The 20,187-nt window shown below is 36.8% G+C and overlaps 1 protein-coding gene across 1 annotated transcript in view; it reads left to right on the top strand.

The window, feature by feature from the left end:
• The window catches only part of KMT2C (lysine methyltransferase 2C), a gene marked incomplete at both ends in the record, with an annotated part of 286,382 nt that overhangs the window by 141,880 nt on the left and 124,315 nt on the right, over positions 1 to 20,187 (top strand). The window contains one exon of the mRNA XM_079711888.1: positions 17,980 to 18,142. Within this exon, the coding sequence (XP_079568014.1) occupies positions 17,980 to 18,142 (163 nt within the window). The remainder of the gene's footprint in view (positions 1 to 17,979; positions 18,143 to 20,187) is intronic.

Genomic DNA, 20,187 nt, shown 5'->3' with positions numbered 1-20,187 from the left:
TCCTTGAGGCAAGTACAAAGGAAATTTCCTTATTTCAAAATACATTTAACTGTGTAATTGAGAGGCTTCAACCTGTGCTTTAATTGAAATATAATTACATGCTAAAAGCAAAGATCAAGACTCTAATAAAATTTTATAAGTGCCTTTCAAAGATGAATATGCTAAAATGAAATATGTTTGTGGATTGATATCAGTATGTGGCAGTACCTGTGTGTGAAAAGATTTTTTCAAAGATGGACGTGAAGGGACTTCCTGGTGGTCCAGTGGGTAAGACTCTGAGCTCCCAATGCAGGGCTCCCGGGTTCGATCCCTGGTCGGGGAACTAGATCCTGCATGCATGCTGCAACTAAGAAGTCTGCATGCTGCAACGAAGAACCCATGTGCTGCAACTAAGACCTGGTGCAGCCAGACATAAATAAATATTTTAAAAAGGATGGATATGTAAAATTTCATTGTATATCAGAATGAACAGATGAACATTCACAGTCCATTTTTTTGATAGAGAAGTATAGCTTTGAACTCCAATTAAGTGAAATGTTATCCTCCCTTCAAATCCATTCTTCTTTTAGTAGTCTTGTGTTACCCCCCAAATTATATTCAATTATTATCATATTTTGAATAATAACAACAGTTTTATGGAAATTTGTTTTGTCTCTTAGTAGATAAATACTTACATAATCTTAATTTTGCCTCTTGTCCCACAAACCCTAAAATATTTACTGTTTGGCCCTTTTCAGAAATGTTTGCTAATCCCTGGGCTACACCTTCAGACTAAGGGAAAACTGGGGTGGGGGATAGTATCTGCAAAGACTTGAAACCCAGCTTCAAAGCACCTCTATGCAGATTGAATTAAAGTGATCTTCTCTAGCCTATGTGCCTGTCTGAGAAAAAATTAAATCCTCTCTGGTAGAAAATAAGTTCATTTAGTGCCTAAAAATATCTCTATAGTTTAAAAAAAAGTTTCAGCAATAAATCTGAAATTATCAGGTATTCCAGAAGATAAGACCAAATCACTGAAATCAAGAGAAAGAACAAATAATAGGAAAATGTCTTTGAGTTATTTTTGGCTTTTTGCATTGCCACATAAAATTACAAAATTTTGAAAAGAAAATATAGGAGAATATGTTTGCAAATGAATTCTTAAGACACAGAAAGCACTTACTGTAAAGGAAAATATTGCAGAATTCAACTACATGAGGAGAGTAGCTTCTGTGAACAAGATACTGTAAAAGTGAAAACACAAGCGCTAGAGAGGAAGAAGATAATAGCAACAAATATGGCCAACAAAAGGTATCATTTCTAGAATGTATAAAATAACTACAAATCAATTAAAAAAACAAAGACAACCCAATAGAGAAATGGGCAGAGGACTTAAACAGGCAATTTACAAAAAAATTATTTACATGGGACTTTCCTGGCAATCCAATAGAGAAATGGGCAGAGGACTTAAACAGGCAGTTTACAAAAAAATTATTTACATGGGACTTCCCTGGTGGTCCAGTGATTAAGACTTCCCACTTCCACTGCAGCGGGCATGGGTTCGACCCCCTGGTCGGGGAACCAAAATCCTGCATGTTGTGCAGCCAAAAACCAAAAAAACAAAAGAATTACAGGTAATCCAAATGACAACTAAGTTTTGAAAAGATACACAATCCCAGTAGTAATCACGAAATGCAAATTGAAAACTGCACAGAGATAGCATTCCATACCTATTAGATCAGCAAACACTGTCCGGATGTAGTAAGTGTTAGTCTTGTTTGGATCATACTGTTAAACTCTACTGGTGAGAGAGTGTGAAAATTGTAACAGCCATTTGGGAAAACAGATTGTAATTATCTGGTGAAATTGAAGAGACACCTATATGACCCAACAGGTCTTTTTGTTTGTTTGTTTGTTTTTGAATTTTATTTTATTTTTTTATACAGCAGGTTCTTATTAGGACCCAACAGTTATATTCTTTTTTATATACCATTATGACATAATGTTCTCAGACTTTTTGGTCTCAGGACACCTTTATATTCATTCTGAAACATTAGCATTTAGCTTAGTAGAGGACAGCTGAATTTTCATACCTGCTTCTGTGTTCAGTGTGTTAAAATCTGCTGGTTTGGTTGAAGTATACGAAAAAAATCCAGCCTCAGAAAGATACATACTGGGAAAACGCAAATTTATTTTAATAGTCGTTTCAGGTAATTATGAATATTCCTGTTTGACGCTACACCAAAAGTTGACAAGCAATAGTTTCTTAAAGGTTTGGTCCAAAGTGGAATCTGAAAGCTTATCAGTGAACGTTGCCTTACTCTTTAATATTGTAATCTATTATCTTGCAATTTCAGTGGATCTTTTATCCACCTTTGATTTTATAATATTATTAATTGGTCTTCTGGAAAATATTGGTTCATTGAGTAATCCAGATATTTTAAATATTGACACATTTTAATAAATAACAAAATTCACATTTGTTGTTTATAACCCTGATATCAGAAGAGTTGAAGTATTGGGGAACAGTCAAGCTCACTGTGGTAGACACATGTTTTCTAAATTTTGTCATTGGTCACAAATATTCTCAGTTGTTTTCCTTGAAGTGACAGGCTCACTCACTTTTTTCATTTTTAAAGAAATATGTGTCAGATAATCAAAGCTGGATAATCATTGTTTGTCAGTTTTTCTTCTATGTAAAAATAATACTCCATGAAAAAAGCAGCTATTTCTGTTTGTAATCAAATGATTACAGAAGTGCCTTTCCTGAAGAAAACCTTCATATTTTGGTGTAGCAGAATTACTTGATGCTTGATATCCCATCTTGTCACACAGATATTTAAAAGATATATATTCATGGATTGAGATTTTAAAAATTAATAATTTTACTGCTTCACTATTGATGTTCTTAAATGACACTAGCATTATTATTTTTTAAAATATCTTTATTGGAGTATAATTGCTTTACAATGGTCTGTTAGTTTCTGCTGTATAACAAAGTGAATCAACTATACATATACATATATCACCATATCTCCTCCCTCTTGCATCTCCCTCCCACCCTCCCTATCCCACCCTCTAGGTGGTCACAAAGCACCGAGCTGATCTCCCTGTGCTATGCAGCTGCTTCCCACTAGCTGTCTATTTTACATTTGGTTGTGTATATATGTCCATGTCACTCTCTCACTTTGTCCCAGCTTACCTTTCCCCCTCCCCATGTCCTCAAGTCCATTCTCTATGTCTGTATCTTTATTCCTGTCCTGCCCCTAGGTTCTTCAGAACCATTATTTTTTTTAGATTCCATATATATGTGTTAGCGTACGGTATTTGCTTTTCTTTTTCTGACTTACTTCACTCTGTATGACTGACTCTAGGTCCATCCACCTCACTACAAATAACTCAATTTCGTTTCTTTTTATGGCTGAGTAATATTCCATTGTATATATGTGCCACATCTCCTTTATCCATTCATCTGTCAATGGACACTTAGGTTGCTTCCATGTCCTGGCTATTGTAAATAGAGCTGCAGTGAACATTGTGGTACAACTAGCATTATTTTTAGAACAGTTGTAGAGCTAGTTGAGAATGGCTGTAGTAGCTGCTAGTACAAATTGGTGCCACTGTTCTGATTATTGCAAAGGCATTAGCAGTTTTACCCACCATTGTTTTTGCACCCTGTGCAAATATCAACACAGTGAAAATGGTAAATAATGTCTTATTATGAGCATAGCTTTTACCTCACAGTTTCCTTTACAAGATCTTTGGGACCTATTCAACCAGAGGCCTGTGGACTACTCTGAGAACTCCTCCAGAAAATGTTTGCACGTACGTATGTGTCAGGATACGTGTACGAGAATGTATGGGGTAGCAGCACTTTTTTTTTTTAATATGATAGCTGTGAACTAGAAGCAATGAAAATTTCTAGATAATTAGATTATGGTATATTCATCCAAAGGCATACTATATAGCAGTGAAAATGTGTGAACTACAGTGGCAGAAATCAAATAGTTGATTTCCTCACATGTATGTTGACTTGAAGCTAAGTAACAAAAGAATTTCTACAGTATATTTCTATTTAAATTCAGTTCTAAACAGAACTAAATTATATTGTTTAGAGACATAGATGGAGCTATAGTGAGTAAGAAATCTAAAGAAAAGCAGAAGATTAATTACTGCAAACCTGTGTAGTGGCTACCTATGGAGAGGGTACAAGAATAATCATTTGAATGATTTCAATGGCAAGATTTCTTCTCTTACCCTTTGTGTTGGTACACAGGTGTTCTCTTGATAAGTCTTTAAATTGTAAAAATACACTCTCCTATGTGTGTGATGTTTCACAATAAAAGAAGGAAGCAAATAGGATAAAAACATATGTCCTTGAATGGGCTGATACTAATGTCTGTAACTTAATCTATAAACTTAATGCGATTTTTTGTGAGATTTACATTTCAATGGGAAAAAAAAGAATAAAAGCAGTTGGGCACATCCTTAAAGGATAATCAAGGAGGAGTAGCCCTTACAGATGTTAAAACGTACTGGAAAGCTACAGTTAACACTGTGGTATTAGGGTCATGAATAATTAGATTGCTGGTATAGAATAGAAAGTCCAGATATAGACCAAATACATATCAAAAAGTTACTCGATGGTAAAAATGTCATCTCAGATCATCGGTCCATTTTCTTACTTGTTCAGGTTGGGTAATTTCTCCATTCCATTGTTTAGCCCTTTCAGTTAGTGCTTTATTTTTGTTAGTGTATTTTTCAGTTCTAAACTTACCGTTTGTTTCTTCATGATATCATTTTTCTTTGCCAAGACTTTGTTTCTTTGCTGAAACTTCGTGATTTTTTTCATTTTCTTCAAATGTCTTCCTCATTTTTTTGTGGAAGCAGTTTTATAATGTCTACTTTAAAATATTGGGCAGATATAATTCTAACATATATTTCTTCTCAGTGTTCATGTCTATTATTGTCTTATTCCTTTTGAGGTTTTCCTGGTTCTTGTTACGGTATGACAAGTTATTTTTCTATTGAATCCTTTATATTTTGAGTATAATGTTATGAAACTCTGCGTTTTATTTAAACCCCCATCCCACTTCCTTCTCTTTCAGCAGATCTTACCTGAAACTGTGTTTTGGGGTAAAAAAGGGTGGCACCCCTTCGTTACTCCGCGGTGTGTGCAGAAGGTCCAGTCCTGTAATTAGCCTCCACTGACACGTTGCTAGGGTGGATCCTCTAGTGAACACTGGGCAGGAGTGAGATGCAGACCCTGCTTTATGCTTTGGTGATGTCACCCTGGCTCAGAAAGTTCCTGCTCTTCACATGGTCCCAGTGTCACTGAGGTGTATGGGTGGGCATGCTACCTCTGGACAGTGGTTAAGTTCTGATTCTCCAGTGGGCATTCCCTGCCACCACCCCAGTGGGGAGGGTTGGGTTGGGGACACCTTGTCATCATTGCGTGGGTGTTGAATTCCAGGCCCTCCGCATTTTCTCCACTGGTACTATGGAGGGAGGAGGTCTTGTTCCTGTTGAGTGGGTCTGCACACCCTCTGTGATACCTCACTGTCTGGGAGGGGAGCGGAGGGGAGGGGATGTCTGGGTTTTCCCTTTGGCCTTTGCTGATGGGCGTAGGACTTGGGCTTCTCCTCTGGTGTTTGGCTCACAGAGGTTGATCATCACCTAATAGTTTTCTGTCTTGCCAGCCTGCTACTTTTCCGTTCTTTTGGTTAGAGACAGTGGGTATATCTTGGGCTTGTTTTGTGTTTCTGGTTCCTTTAGCACCTGTTCTTAGGAATGAATCAAACCTAGGGAATTTATGCTGTTTCATTTTTCAGCACCTGGGCTCTAGTTTGTCTGGCACCTTCTCTTTACCTTTTAGTGTCTTCTGGTGTTTGTCTTACGTGTCATGTCCAAGGTTTTTAGCTTTACTTAGTGTAAAATATAGGGAAAAGTGAGTCTCCTCCATTTTGTCTGGAAGTGGAAAAAGTCTGCATTCATTTTTGAAGGTTTTGTGGTTTTTTGTTTTTATTTTTTATAAATTTATTTATTTGTTTTTATTTTTGGCTGCGTTGAGTCTTTGTTGCTGCACGCGGGCTTTCTCTAGTTGCGCTGAGCGGGGGCTACTCTTCGTTGCGGTGCGCGGGCTTCTCATTGTGGTGGCTTCTCGTTGCAGAGCATGGGCTCTAGGCGTGCAGGCTTCAGTAGTTGTAGCACATGGGCTCAGTAGCTGTGGCTTGCAGGCTCTTGAGCGCAGGCTCAGTAGTTGTGGCGCATGGGCTTAGTTGCTCAGCGGTATGTGGGATCTTCCTGGGCCAGGGCTCGAACCCGTGTCCCTTGCATTGGCAGGCAGATTCTTAAGCACTGCGCCACCAGGGAAGCCCCGAAGATTTTGGGGTTTTTTTGTTTTGTTTCTGAATATATAGTTCTGGGTTGATGTGCTTTTCTTCTTTTCAGCATTGAAAAGATGTTCTTGCATTGTGTCCTGTCTTCCATTTTTTTCTGATGAGAAGTCAGGTGTTAGTAGTATTGTTATTCCTGTGTATATAATGTTTTAATATTCTCTGGGTGCTCTCAGGACTTTGGTTTTCAGCAGTCTGTGATGTGCCTAGGTGTGATTTTCTTTGTATTCTTCTTGTTTGGGGTTTGCTGAGCTTCTTAGAATTGTAAGTTGATTTTTTTCACCAAATTTGTGAAAAGTTTGACCTTTGTTTTGTATTCTTTTTTTGTCACATTTTCTCTCTCCTCTTCCTCTGCAACTCCAATTACATGCATGTTCGTGCATTTGATATTCTCAAATATTGTCATAGGTTACTGATGCTTTGTTAATTTCTTAATAGTTTTACTTTTTGTTCCTCAGAATGGATGAACAATTTATTTTCAAGGTTACTGGCCATTTCTTCTGTTGTTTCCAATCTCTTATTAAGCACATCCACTGAAATTTTTATTTAAATTGCTGTAACTCCTAGGTATAGAATTTCCATTGGGTTTCACTGTGTAATTTTCATGTCTTTTCTGTTACTCTACGCCTGCTCATGACCAGCTTTTCCTGTATGTTGTGGAACATATTTCCGATAGCTGCTCTAAAGTCTTTGTTTATCTTGTCATTTTCTATTGAATATTTTTTTTTCTTCATTGTGGGCCCCATTTTCCTGTTTATTTTTTTTCTTTCCCCATATGTCTCGGAATTTTTATTGTATACTGAACATTTTAGATGATAGGTTAATACAGGATTCTGTTATGTTATTTTGTCAGTATCAGGTTTTTTTTTCTGGGAGACTTAAATTATTGCTGGCCTTACATTCTGAACTACATCATCCCAGCAGTCAGTGACATCAGAAATCTCTACTCAGTTCCTTCAGCAAACAGGTCAGCTGTGGTTTTCCCTGAGCTGCGTAAGAGTCCCCCTGTGGATGTACATTGCAGGGTTTTAACAGCGATTTGAGAGTTTATTCCGTGTGGGGGCCTCTCTTCTCTGTGGCTTCTGCCCTTCAGGGTTTCCCCTGTGGTTCCATCCTTTCTGTCATTGTTGAACTTTACCTGTCTTCTCACACCAGTAAGACTGATGCTCTCTGTGTGGGGCCCAATACCACCCTTCCCCTTCGGTGCACACTAGGAGGCCTTAGCAGAAATCCTTTTAAACACAGACCTTAGCCAGTGATGTTCTTTTCTGTCAAGAGTCAGATGTCCTGCCATTCCAGGCTTGGTTGTTCACAAGTGACTTCAGTTAGTTAGGTTTTATATTTTATTGAGATTTTAGAAATTTTATTTCCAAGAGAGCAATTCTGATACTGGCCTGCCATTACCCAATAAATAAATTTAAAAAATTATTATTTCCCCTGTGTGAGAGTCATTATTTTATTTTATTTTATTTTTTTGCGGTACGTGGGCCTCTCCCTGTTGTGGCCTCTCCCGTTGCGGAGCACAGGCTCCGGACGCACAGGCTCAGCGGCCATGGCTCACGGGCCCAGCCGCTCCGCGGCATGTGGGATCTTCCTGGACCGGGGCACGAACCCGTGTCCCCTGCATCGGCAGGCGGACTCTCAACCACTGCGCCACCAGGGAAGCCCTGAGAGTCATTCTTTTATTAAGGCATATCTTGTACACAATATAATTCACCCCTTCCAAGGGTACAGGTGAACATATTTTGAGAGATGTGTGCAGTCATGTGTGTAACTATCATCATAGTCGAGATGCAGACCCTTTCCTTCACCGCAAGCTCCCTCATGGCCGGTGCAGATCGTCCCCTCCCACCACTCGGGCTCCGGCAATCACCACTAGATCTGTTCCTCTCCCTACGTTGGTTGTTTTTTGCCTTTTTTTGCCTTCTCTAGACTGGTATGTAAATGGAATCATACAGCAATCTTTTCTGTTTGGCTTTTTTACTTAGCATAATGGTTTTGAGATTTCTTCCCGTTTTGGGGCCAGTATTTATAAAGCTGCTTGAACATTTGCAGAACACGATGTTCTGCATTGTTGCCAGCACTGAATATTGTCAGTGTTTCTATATTTCAGCCATTCTGGTTGGTGTTTAGTGATATTTTGTTGTGGGCTTGATTTTGCATTTCTGGATGAGTAATGAAATTGAACACATCTTTAGTGAAGTGTCTGTTCAAAGCTTTTACCCCAAAGTCCCCTTTTTCCCTGTTGATTTGTCTTTTCCTTACTTTCGAGTTGTGAGTTCTTTATATACTCGCCATAGAAGTCATTTATTAGAGATGTATTTTGCAAATATTTTTGTCTAGTCTATGACTTGTTTTCCTTTTTTAATGTTTTTTGAAAGAGTAGGGGGTTTAATTTCGATGACGTTTGTCGTTTGTCACTTTGTAAATTTTTTCTTTTATAGATTTTGTTCATTATGCCTTATATAAAAAATATTCAAGTTTTCCTGCATATTCCAAGGTTACCTTTAGATTATTTATTCCTTTTATAGTTAAATTGCATGTATGATAATGAGAAGATGAGGTAAGGTTCAAGGTTTTTTGTTTTCAGTGTGGATATTCATTTGTTCCAGCATCATTCTAAAAGACTGTTATTCCCTTGAATTATTTTGACTCTTGGTCAAAAATAAACCACATATACACATACACAGAAAGATATATTTTTTCAAAAACATGAATTCATATTGATATTTTAAAATTTAATCCAGTAGCTGTTTGTAACATATTTAAAAAATTTTTTATTCCCCCACTCAATCTATAATTGTACCTTTTAATTTTACTTAATATTTCCTCCAACTAAAAAAGTTATTAAAAGAAAAAGAAAAGTTGTTTATTTTGTGCATCAATTTAAAAGTACTCCAGAATAACTATACTAGTATTAAACATTCAAAGCTAGTAGATCAGTAATGAGATTTAATATTTTCATTGCTTTCTGCCATCATCTTTTGAGCCTTCTAGTAGTATTGAAGATACTTTGAGTTATTTGCTATGGTTAGGTAAATACTATTTAGATAACATATTCAGCTGCTACAAGCATTTTAGTTGATGGTATTAATATTTTTACTGATCGTACTTCTATGAAAATAATTTTTTCCCATAGCTCTTACTTGTCAGTGGAGAGTAATGGAAGTCTGCTCTGTTGCTTCTCTTTGTGAGACAGGTGGAAAACACAGAAATTCCTTCCATGCCTCCTTTGCGTTACTGCTTGCAACTCCCCAAGGCAAGCTCTGTTATCACTACTAACACCATAGATGAGTCTTGCCTAGTTCTGTTCTTTATAGACTCATACGATAAATACTGTTTTCTGTCTTTTATCACACACCATCATACTTGTGAGAGTCATTCAAATTATTGCTTGTAATTGTTCATTTAATTCTCATTGTTGTGTAGTATTCTGTTGTGAAAGTACCATAATTTATCCACTTTTATTGGGCATTTGGGGGTTTTTCAGTCTGGGACTGTTATGACTTGTATTTTGTGAACATTCCAGTGTATTTCTTCTGGTAGGCACAGAGGACTAACATTTTATGGAATTCTAATTCAAAAATGGCTGCCTTCTTTTCTTATAACCTAAGTGAGAGTGATTATGTAAATGAGACAAAGTATTCATTATGTTCTTGTGTTCAGTTAGTGGAATTTGCATTAATTACCCATTTCTAACTGATAATGAACCACTCAAATTCAGTTCCTCTTTGTGGCATTGTGAGTGTGGGCAAGGAATTTAAACTCTGCGCTTCGTTTATAAAAATCAGAAGTTATGGTACCTACCGAAAATGGTGGTTGTTAGACTTAAATAAGGTCATTTTTGTTAACTGCTTGGCCTAGTTGCTCACTGCATCCTGCATGTTAAGTATATTTTATTGGCCAACTTTCTGACTTCCCTAAATTATTGGTGTCAATCAAGTGTCACTGTCTCTTTTTAAGTTGTTTTCATTTTATAAGTTTTATTTTTATATATCCAGGGTACTAGAAATTTGTAATTCAAATTCCAGGTTATTAAAAAAATTTTTTTATCATTTGATTTTCTCTAAGATGTGTGTGTGTGTTTACCATATAAAAGTTTAGGAGTTTTATGTAGTCAGATTTATTCATGTTTTTATTTATGGTTAAAGCTGTTAGTGGGCTATAGATTAAAGATTATAGCTGTTAGGAGGCTATTAGTTTAGGGCTTCTGATTTGTGTATGTTGCTATCAACTAGAGAGTTTACTGTTGCCTTGACCCAGTAAGTAGAGGGCACATCTGTTGGCTCAGGAGTGCTTGCTGTAGGATAGTCTCTCTGAGGTTTTGCTTCTTCATGTCCAAGATGGAGTTTAAGACATTTACCCTATTTACTTCATAGTGATGAATAAGGAAGACGTTGTATAATGTAAAAAAAATTTCTTAAAAATAACAGTGATTTGGCAGAGATCAAATCATGGAGGGCCTTGAAATGCTCCGTTAGCTGTTGCTGTATAAAAAATTACCATAAATTTAATGGTAATTAAATAGCACCCATTTGTAGATGAGAAGTTTGGCCAGGCTCAACCATGCTTTTTGTTGAGGGTTTCATGGGGTTCAGATTAAGATATCTACCAGGCTGAGTGTTTATCCAGAGGCTCTGGCGAAGAATCTTCTTCTAAGCTCACTTGGCTCCCGAGGGCAGAATTCAGTTCCGTGCAGTTGTAGGACCAAGGTCCCCATTTCTTTATTGGCCATTTGGCCTGAGGTTGCTGTCAGCTCCTAGGGGCCACTCCCTGGTCTTTGTATGTGGCTTCTTTTATCTTCAGAGACAGCAGTGTGGTCCTGAATCCTTCACTTGCTTGGAAGTTCTCTGACTTCCCTTTCTGCTACCAGTTGGAGAAAAATCTTTGCTTTCAAGGAATTGTATGATTAGATTAGAATGAGCCCCGTCCCCCTTGATTAATTCAAAGTCAGTTGATTAGGAGCCTTAATCCCATCTGCAAAATCTCTTTACCATGTCTTATGGCATACTCTCTGGCATGGTATTTCATCATATTCATAGTGTCTGGATTAGTGTGGGGCATCTTGGGGGTAGGGTCAGGCGTTTTAGGAGTCTGCCTACCACAAATGCCATGTTGAGGAGTTTGGACCTGATCCAGAGGTATCAGGGAGTCCCTTAGAAAGCTTACTGTGGCAGCAGTGAGGAGGGTGGGTCAGAAAGGAAAAATTTCATTCAAAACTAAGTCCATTTTGATTTTGTAATGTTATTTAATGGGGTTTTTTTTTGTTGTTTTTTAAGTAGAGGTTTTGATCAGAAATGTATGTTTTTTTGTTTTTTTTTGCGGTACGCGGGCCTCTCACTGTTGTGGCCTCTCCCGTTGTGGAGCACAGGCTCCGGACGCACAGGCTCAGCGGCCATGGCTCACGGGCCCAGCTGCTCCGCGGCATGTGGGATCTTCCCAGACCGGGGCAAGAACCCGTGTCCCCTGCCTCAGCAGGCGGACTCTCAACCACTGCACCACCAGGGAAGCCCCAGAAATGTATGTTTATTAGTGTACAAAGTAGAAATAATTAACTGGACCCAAACAACAACAAATCACTCATCATGATATTCGTTACTTCAGGCCAATTCATTATACAAAGTGGTTTGATAGATTGCTTTTTTTTTTTTTTTTTCTTGCGGTACGCGGGCCTCTCACTGTTGTGGCCTCTCCCGTTGCGGAGCGCAGGCTCCGGACGCGCAGACTCAGCGGCCATGGCTCACGGGCCCAGCCGCTCCGCGGCATGTGGGATCTTCCCAGACCGGGGCACGAACCCGTTTCCCCTGCATCGGCAGGCAGACTCTCAACCACTGCGCCACCAGGGAAGCCCGATAGATTGCTTTTTATTTTACTCAGTTCTATTTTAGCATATCTTTCTAAAGCAAACACTGATTGTTTTGATACGAGGCTTAAACACCCGAATGTCATTAATAATATCTTCCTACACACAATATTAGGGTGTGTTTTCTTCCTTAGATGGCTGATCTCATGCATTATATGTTGATTCTTACTGGCTTAGTTTTTATATCTAGTTTTACTTACTTTTTTTCTTTGGTCTTGAGTTTTGCCTTTTTTTGGCTGCTGCACGCAGCATGTGGGGTCTTAGTTCCCCGATCAGGGATCAAACCCATGCCCACTGCAGGGGAAGCGCGGAGTCCTAACCACTGGACCGCCAGGGAATTCCCCTGAGTTTTGCATTTTTCAAGCTGTATTTTTTTCTTCTGAACTAAATTTGCCATATCTCAGAGATTTGGAGTACTAACCACTAGACTGCCAGGGAATTCCTGAGTCTTGTATTTTTCAAGCTGTATTTTTTTCTTCTGAACTAAATTTGCCATATCTCAGAGATTTTGACATGTTTCTTATTTAATCACTTCAAAAATAATATATATTTTTTCATTTGATTTAAATAAATCTGCTAGATTGAAGGGAGTTTTCAGTTTTTCTAGTGGATAGATTGAAGGGAGTTTATCCTTATGTTGTGAATTTATAATTATTAATGTGTTAAGTTTAGGAAATACCTGCTTTTTTAAATATGGCCTAGGAAATATCTGAGTTTTTGAATTTGTAAGACTTTCTTATGGCCATAGATATTGTAAGTTAAAAAGAATTTTATGTACATTTGAATAGAATGTATATTTTCTGTTCTGGGAATTTGGAGATCTCTCTGTTTATGTGTAAGTTTGAATCAAACTTAACCATCATTAATAAATATCTTGATTTCTGAGAGCTGTGTTAAGTCCAGTCTATGTATTTCTATTTGGCTTTACTTTTTTTTTTCTTTTTTTCTTTTTAAGCATATGTAAATTTTTACTGTAGCATTAAAAAGGTTGTTTTTTTAACTTGAAGTCAGCTTTACTTTTGTATGTCAAGGAAATTCATTAGGCATGTGAACATTAATGACTGTTTCTGCTTTTGGAATTTTCACTGTAATGTTAGACTCATTTTAATGTGAACTTATCTTTGCCCTGTTCACTGCTTCCTGATTTGGACCCTATTTTTATGATCAATATTGCTATACCTGCTTTCTTCCTCTCTCTCTTTCTTCCTCTCTCTCTTTCTTCCTCTCTCTCTTTCTTTCTCTCCCTCCCTCCCTCCCTTCCTCCCTCCCTCCCCTCCTTCCTTCCTTCCTTCCTCTCTCTCTTTTTAAAATATTTATTTATTTGGCTGTGCCAGCTCTTAGTTACAGCACACTTGATCTTCATTGCAGCATGTGGGCTCTTAGTTGCAGCACGTGGGATGTAGTTCCCTGACCAGGGATTGAACCGGGACCCCCTGCATTGGGAGCGTGGAGTCTTAACCACTGGACAACTAGGGAAGTCCTACCTGCTTTCTTTTTGATAGCATTTGTCTGTTCTTTCCCCCCAGATCATTATTTGTGAATATCCTGTGCTACTGTGCTTCGTGCACATATGTGTATATATATATATATAAATAGATAGATACACATACACATATGTGTATCTATATATATACTCATACACATATGCGTATATATATAAACATATACATATGTGTATATATGTAAACATATACATATGCGTATATATGTAAACACATACATATGCGTATATATACACATACATATGCGTATATATACACATACACATGTGTATATGTATTCATGTACATAAATAAAAGGTTTATGTGTATTTACGTCTAAAGTGTGTGTGTGCATGTGTGTGTATAAAATATATTTTGCACATTTTGAAAGGTTTTTTTTGTTTTTTTTTTTTGGTGGTACGTGGACCTCTCACTGTTGTGGCCTCTCCCGTTGTGGAGCACAGGCTCCGGACGCGCAGGCTCAGCGGCCATGGCTCACGGGTCCACCCGCTCCCGGCATTTGGGATCTTCCCGGACCCGGGGCACAAACCCGTGTCCCCTGCATCGGCAGGCGGACTCTCAACCACTGGGCCACCAGGGAAGCCCTCAAAGAATTTTTTTGTAGACCTTGGAAGATATTGCTCTTTTTTGTTTTTACATTTAATATTGCCGATGAAAAGCAATTCCCATTTCTCCTTTCTTTGTAAATGACCTCTTTTCTTTTTGGTGGGGCTACTAGAATTTTTCCTTTATCCTTGTTATCTTAAAATTTTGCCCATGTTTCTAGCTGTAAGACATTTTAATCTGAAGCTGGTGTTTTCTGTTTGGGTGGGTGTTTTTGTAGTGATATGGATATCAATGGAACAGAAAAAAAAGACTCTTGTCTTTCAGCTTCCTCATCTATTAAATGGAAATTATGCTTAATAAATGTTACCTCTTATTATTAGATATTTTCATAAATTTTCTTCTAATTTCTCTACTTATAATCCTTCTACTTTCTCTCCTTCTGGTACTCTTTATAAGCAGACGTTGGACCTTCCTGATAGTTTCCCACGCCATTTGATTTTTTTCTCTTACTTGCTATCTTCATTCGTTATTACTGCATTATGGGAGAATCCTAACAGACTAATAAGAAGAAAAGTTTGGTAAAGGTTAAAAACAGTTTGGTGTGTAGAAAACTAATATTTGATATTTCTTAGAGCACTTAGCCAATTTCAGTAGTTGATATTGAATAAATAATTGATAATTAATTGAACAAGCTTTGGAATATCCTGAAACTTATTGTTACTTATTGTAACAATAAGTTTATTAACAATTAAGTAACAATAAGGTTTAAGTAACAATAAGGTTATTAAGATAACCTTAATCTCTGAAATTTTATTGATTCTGTTTTGTATTATAGCTTTATTTTGGGAGAGCCTTCCAAGTTTTGGAAGTTCCTCAGACTCTTTCTTACAGGTGGCAATGTGAACTCTCATTGAGAGTTTTTTCTTGGATGTGTTCTTGGACTAATGTCAAAAGATATTTAACATTTTCTTTTTATCTTTCCCTCTCCTTCTCTTTTTTTTAATGATTAAAAAAGTATAAAAAATTATTTAGGAGTTTTTAATATTGAGTCAAATTGTTTAGTTGATAAGAGCTATTTATCTTACCTTCCTCTCATGAAATGTTAATTAGCTTTGTAATTGTTACTTAGCTTATAAGTCGTTTTGATTTCTGACATGCGGTGTATGAGGGTGCTGGTGTTAGACGAGTTTCCTGTAGCAATTTATTCTTTGACATTTTTTACAATTTTATAAATGCTTTTTATTGTTTCAGAAAGATACATTCCAGCCTATACAGATAGTATATGTTTTCTTTCAATGCCAAATGTCTTTCATTAGCTATGTAGTTATAACAGATGGGTTTGAAGCGTTCACTTAAATGCAGTTAGTATTTTATTTCCCTTTATTCCCTAATCTCTTTACATGTTATTATAAATTAGTATGTTGGATACATTCCAGGACTTCTCATAGTAGTTTAGCTAATGTCATGTAATATTTTCCATTGCACATATGATTAAGAGAACATGTTGTTGTTTCTAAAATGATATAGACAGTGAGAAAAGGATCAAGTTAAATTATTTTATTTCCTTATTATACACTTAAAAGTCATTATATTTTATTTGTCAAAATTACTTTTAGAGCAAAAGTCTTCTGTACAACTTTCCATATGCTATAAAAATAATGGAGATTCTAGATTTTAACAGTTTAGCAGAAATTATTTTGCAATATTAATGAGTTAATAATAAAAACTTTTCAGTGGTTGATTGGACATATAAATGTACTTTCTTCCCTCAACATTACCTTGACCTTTCCAGTATTGACTCAAGGATACTCAGACTACCTAGATATTATACATGTCTTTAATTCTGGGTTCTGTTAATATAGTAAACATATTTAGATACCATAGGAGGTTGTGACATAAATATATTGTTTGGAAAAAGCTGATTATTATACTTTATCTGTGAAGATAAAGAAGGCTTTATTTCTTTTTTTTTTTTTTTTTTTTTTTTTTTGGTACGCAGGCCTCTCACTGTTGTGGCCTCTCCCGTTGCGGAGCACAGGCTCTGGACACGCAGGCTCAGCGGCCATGGCTCACGGGCCCGGGCGCTCCGCGGCATGTGGGATCTTCCCGGACCGCGGCACGAACCCGTATCCCCTGCATCCGCAGGCGGGCTCTCAACCACTGCGCCACCAGGGAAGCCCTGAAGGCTTTATTTCTTTTCTTCAGTTTTTGTTAATGCAGTAATACCTTTGAGTACAAAAAGACAACTGAAATGTGTGTTAGTGTGTGAACTTGTGGACATTATATAAAATTAAAATGTCACAGATACAACTAGTGTTTATGAGTTACTTAGAAGCTACAGTGGTCTTGTTGCCTGCAGCCAAAATGTGTCGAAGACACACCAAGAGACACTTAACTTTCTTATATTGGTTCAGTGCAGTGGACTGATGGTTGTGAGGAAGAGTTTGATGGCATGTAATATCTTACGTAGATTTACATGCAAGACATTGAAATTAGTTATAATTTAAAAACTATTGTATTCTCTAATTGACTCGCAGAATATAGAATCAGTATATTAGCATGTGAAGATATTCATAGTAATGTCAGCAACTCTATTACCTGAGCCTCAGTTTTACCACGTACCGTCCCATTTGGCTTCAGTTAGTTCAGCTCTGCTAGTCATGAGCCACACCTACAGTAAGATTACCAAAAGTGAAGTCCATTTAATGTATATACATATGAACACCAGTTTATTAGGGCCTTTCTATGTCAAACAGCATTCATGGTACTAAGAATACAAAGTTAGTACAACCTGGTTCCTCTGCTCAAAGATTTTGGATGAAAAAAGAATGATAAGTAATTACCGTGCAATAGCATAAATGCTAAAACAGAAGTATATGCAAGGAGGGCAGCTAGGCATCTCCTACACACAGAGAGAGATTTTATACGTTATGATGCCCCAAGTGGGCTTGGGTGGATGAGGAAGTCTATTAATCATTCTTAGGGAAAGAATTACTCTTAGATAATTCATACTGACTTCTAACACATTTCAGGTGCGCTAAACTTCCCCTGTTGTTCGTTTGAGACTTTATTTCTTTGATTTTATCACTCGCAAGAGATAGAGGCAGATTGGAATGGGGGGAAGGAGAAAGTCAGATGACTTAATTTTTCTTCACATGCCCAGCATTTTAAAGAAACTTGAAACTAACTGCTACAATGAAGTGTGTAGATTTGTATGTGTGCCTTTAACCATGCAGTTGCCACTCATTAACTTATTCTGTGATTGACTAGTTTCTTTCACGTTGATTTTTAGGCAGGGTGAAAATAGTAAGAGATTTTGGAAATAGTATAAATATGTTTTATCCGTTTATTAATGGATTTAATCACCTGTTAAAAATAACCCCCACCTAGAAACCTGCCCTTTTAACCATATTATTAGTTTTTTAAAAATGGTAGTTGTATTGACAAAGTCAATAGAAAAGAAAAGTGAAATGCTGACTTTCTAAACTTGACTGGAAGGATGAATATGTACCAAGCACTGAACGGAGAACTTCGATTGTATCATTTTAACGGATCCTTTATTCGGTGCTCTGCAGGCTTCAAATTGTTTTACCAGTAATGTGCAAAGACTTTTGAATATCTTCCTAGCCCCACATTTGAGTGTTGCTTTTCCAGGTTTTATAAGGAGATTTCTTTATCCTTTGCTCCCTTCCAGCGATGTGCATTTTGTAAGCACCTTGGAGCCACTATCAAATGCTGTGAAGAGAAATGTACCCAGATGTACCATTATCCTTGTGCTGCTGGAGCCGGCACCTTTCAGGATTTCAGTCACTTCTTCCTTCTTTGTCCAGAGCACATCGACCAAGCTCCTGAAAGATGTAAGTTTACTACAGATATATTTAAAAACATTTATCAATGTATTTACTTAAAATAACAGATGTTTAAGTTCCCTAAGTGTTATTCTCCTTGTGGTAAAAGGTACCATTACGTAATCTTGATAATCTGAGAGATCTTCACAAGAGATCCTTGGGTGGGGTGAGGGGGCATGGGGAGGAATCTGTTACCAACCATATCATTGAAGTTACATCCAGAGAGTTATTTCCTCAAAAATTCAAAGAGAGTTTGCATGTTTTTTATTCTTATTTAAAAAATTTAACTACTGTAGAAAGTTAAACTTGCTGAATATATGGTATTTTAATATGTACTATGAAAGTAGGTCATTGAAAATATTAAACAGTGTCTTTAATTCAGTGTCTTTTACAGTAAAAAGACTACCCAGTTGGAGATTTAGAAGATGGTTCATTCAGGTGTTGTTTCAGGATGTATGTTGATAGGATCACCAAACACTTTTGAAAATCTTGGAAAATGTATAGTTCTGATAGTCATAATAGAAATCTCGTTAATGCTTCTTCTTGATTCATCTGTCTTGGTTATAGTTATCTATAATCCTCAGTTGTCTTTTTTTTTCTTTCTTTTCCAAACAGTATTTTATAATTAGGTGAAAAGGTTTAAGTGTTTGAAATTTATGTTATACAGAAAATTACAACTCTTTCCTATCCTTATTAAATAGAGATCTTACTTTTTTCCTAGTATGTGGATTTCCAATGAGCATGCATGATTTGGGATCTTTTTTCCCTAGTAAATTGCATTTCCAATCTGCTTGTGAAATCTCTTTGATGCTTTCTTTATTCAGTCTTTTTTTATGTCATCTCTTAGTTACCTAATTGTTAGCTTTTACCTGTATTCTTAGCAATGTCAGTAAAGGCTTTTTTCCTATCTTTTCCAGCTTTGTGAAACATAAATATAGCTACTTCAGGCTTAAACTAAAGTAATCTCAAACACAGATTTCATAATCATCATTTTTTCTCTGTTCAGTACCATGATTTTATCTTTAGTTAAAGTTATTTTGTGTCTACATGTATAATCATGTTGCCCTTAATCACTATACAGACGTAAATTGTAGGTAAGGCAAACTGAAATGTCACATTGTATTTAGGCTAATAAGGGATTTAAAGTTTTAAAAATGTTTTGGATTACACACTGTTAAATCTGGGAGAAAAAGACAGAATTCATGCACAGCTACTGTAATGGGTGTTATTTATTTTAAGACCTCATAGTGAATGACTTCACTAAGTACACAGACTACGATGTGAATCATCAGAGCTGATTGTATTCTGGGTGGTATAACACACTTTTCCAATTGAATAAAACAACTGTGGGTGTGTTTAACAATTTAAATTTTATTCAGCCTTTTGTATGTGGTCGTGATTTAGACCTCAGTAAACAACATGCAAACTTTTCTATGACTATGTTTCTAATGTGAGAAATTCTATTACTTATTGGCAGTACTACTTTCTTCTGCAGACTCTGTTCACATAATGTATATGATTTATATACATTTATTTGTTAGGGATCATAAATTGTTTTATATAATAATGAAGTGTAAGAACTGAGGTGAGATGATTTGTTATCATTTATCATGCATATAGTGAAAGGTTCATGCTGGCAACATAAAGCTAAAAGATCTACTGAAATTACTGGTACCTTGCCTTGTTCCAAAGTAGACTTACGGAGACTTACACAAATACGTGAACAGTAGGATAAAGTAAGACTAAAAATAAGCAAGAAAATTTGGCCAGTGGGAAGGGAAAATAAGGATAGGATATGGGAGGGTAATATGGTGAGGCTGATACCCAAAATAAATGTGTATTTCCCAGGCCTACGCCACAAATCTGGCTCCAGAGCTCTCCAGCAGTCGGCATGAAGAAGGGCATATGAACAGTTGCCTGATTTGTAGTAATAAGAATTCACTTGATACTGATACTGTATGTACACTATATATGGCAGTGAGAAACTGTCTTCAAGTAGCTGTCTTGCAGTATAAACAACAAACCCCACAGGGCAATTTCTTATAACAGCCCTT

This window comes from Hyperoodon ampullatus, assembly GCF_949752795.1.
Source record: "Hyperoodon ampullatus genome assembly, chromosome: 9".
NCBI classification, from domain to species: domain Eukaryota; kingdom Metazoa; phylum Chordata; class Mammalia; order Artiodactyla; family Ziphiidae; genus Hyperoodon; species Hyperoodon ampullatus.
Note: the sequence above shows the minus strand (reverse complement) of the source record. Positions and strands in the feature narration are given on the sequence as shown.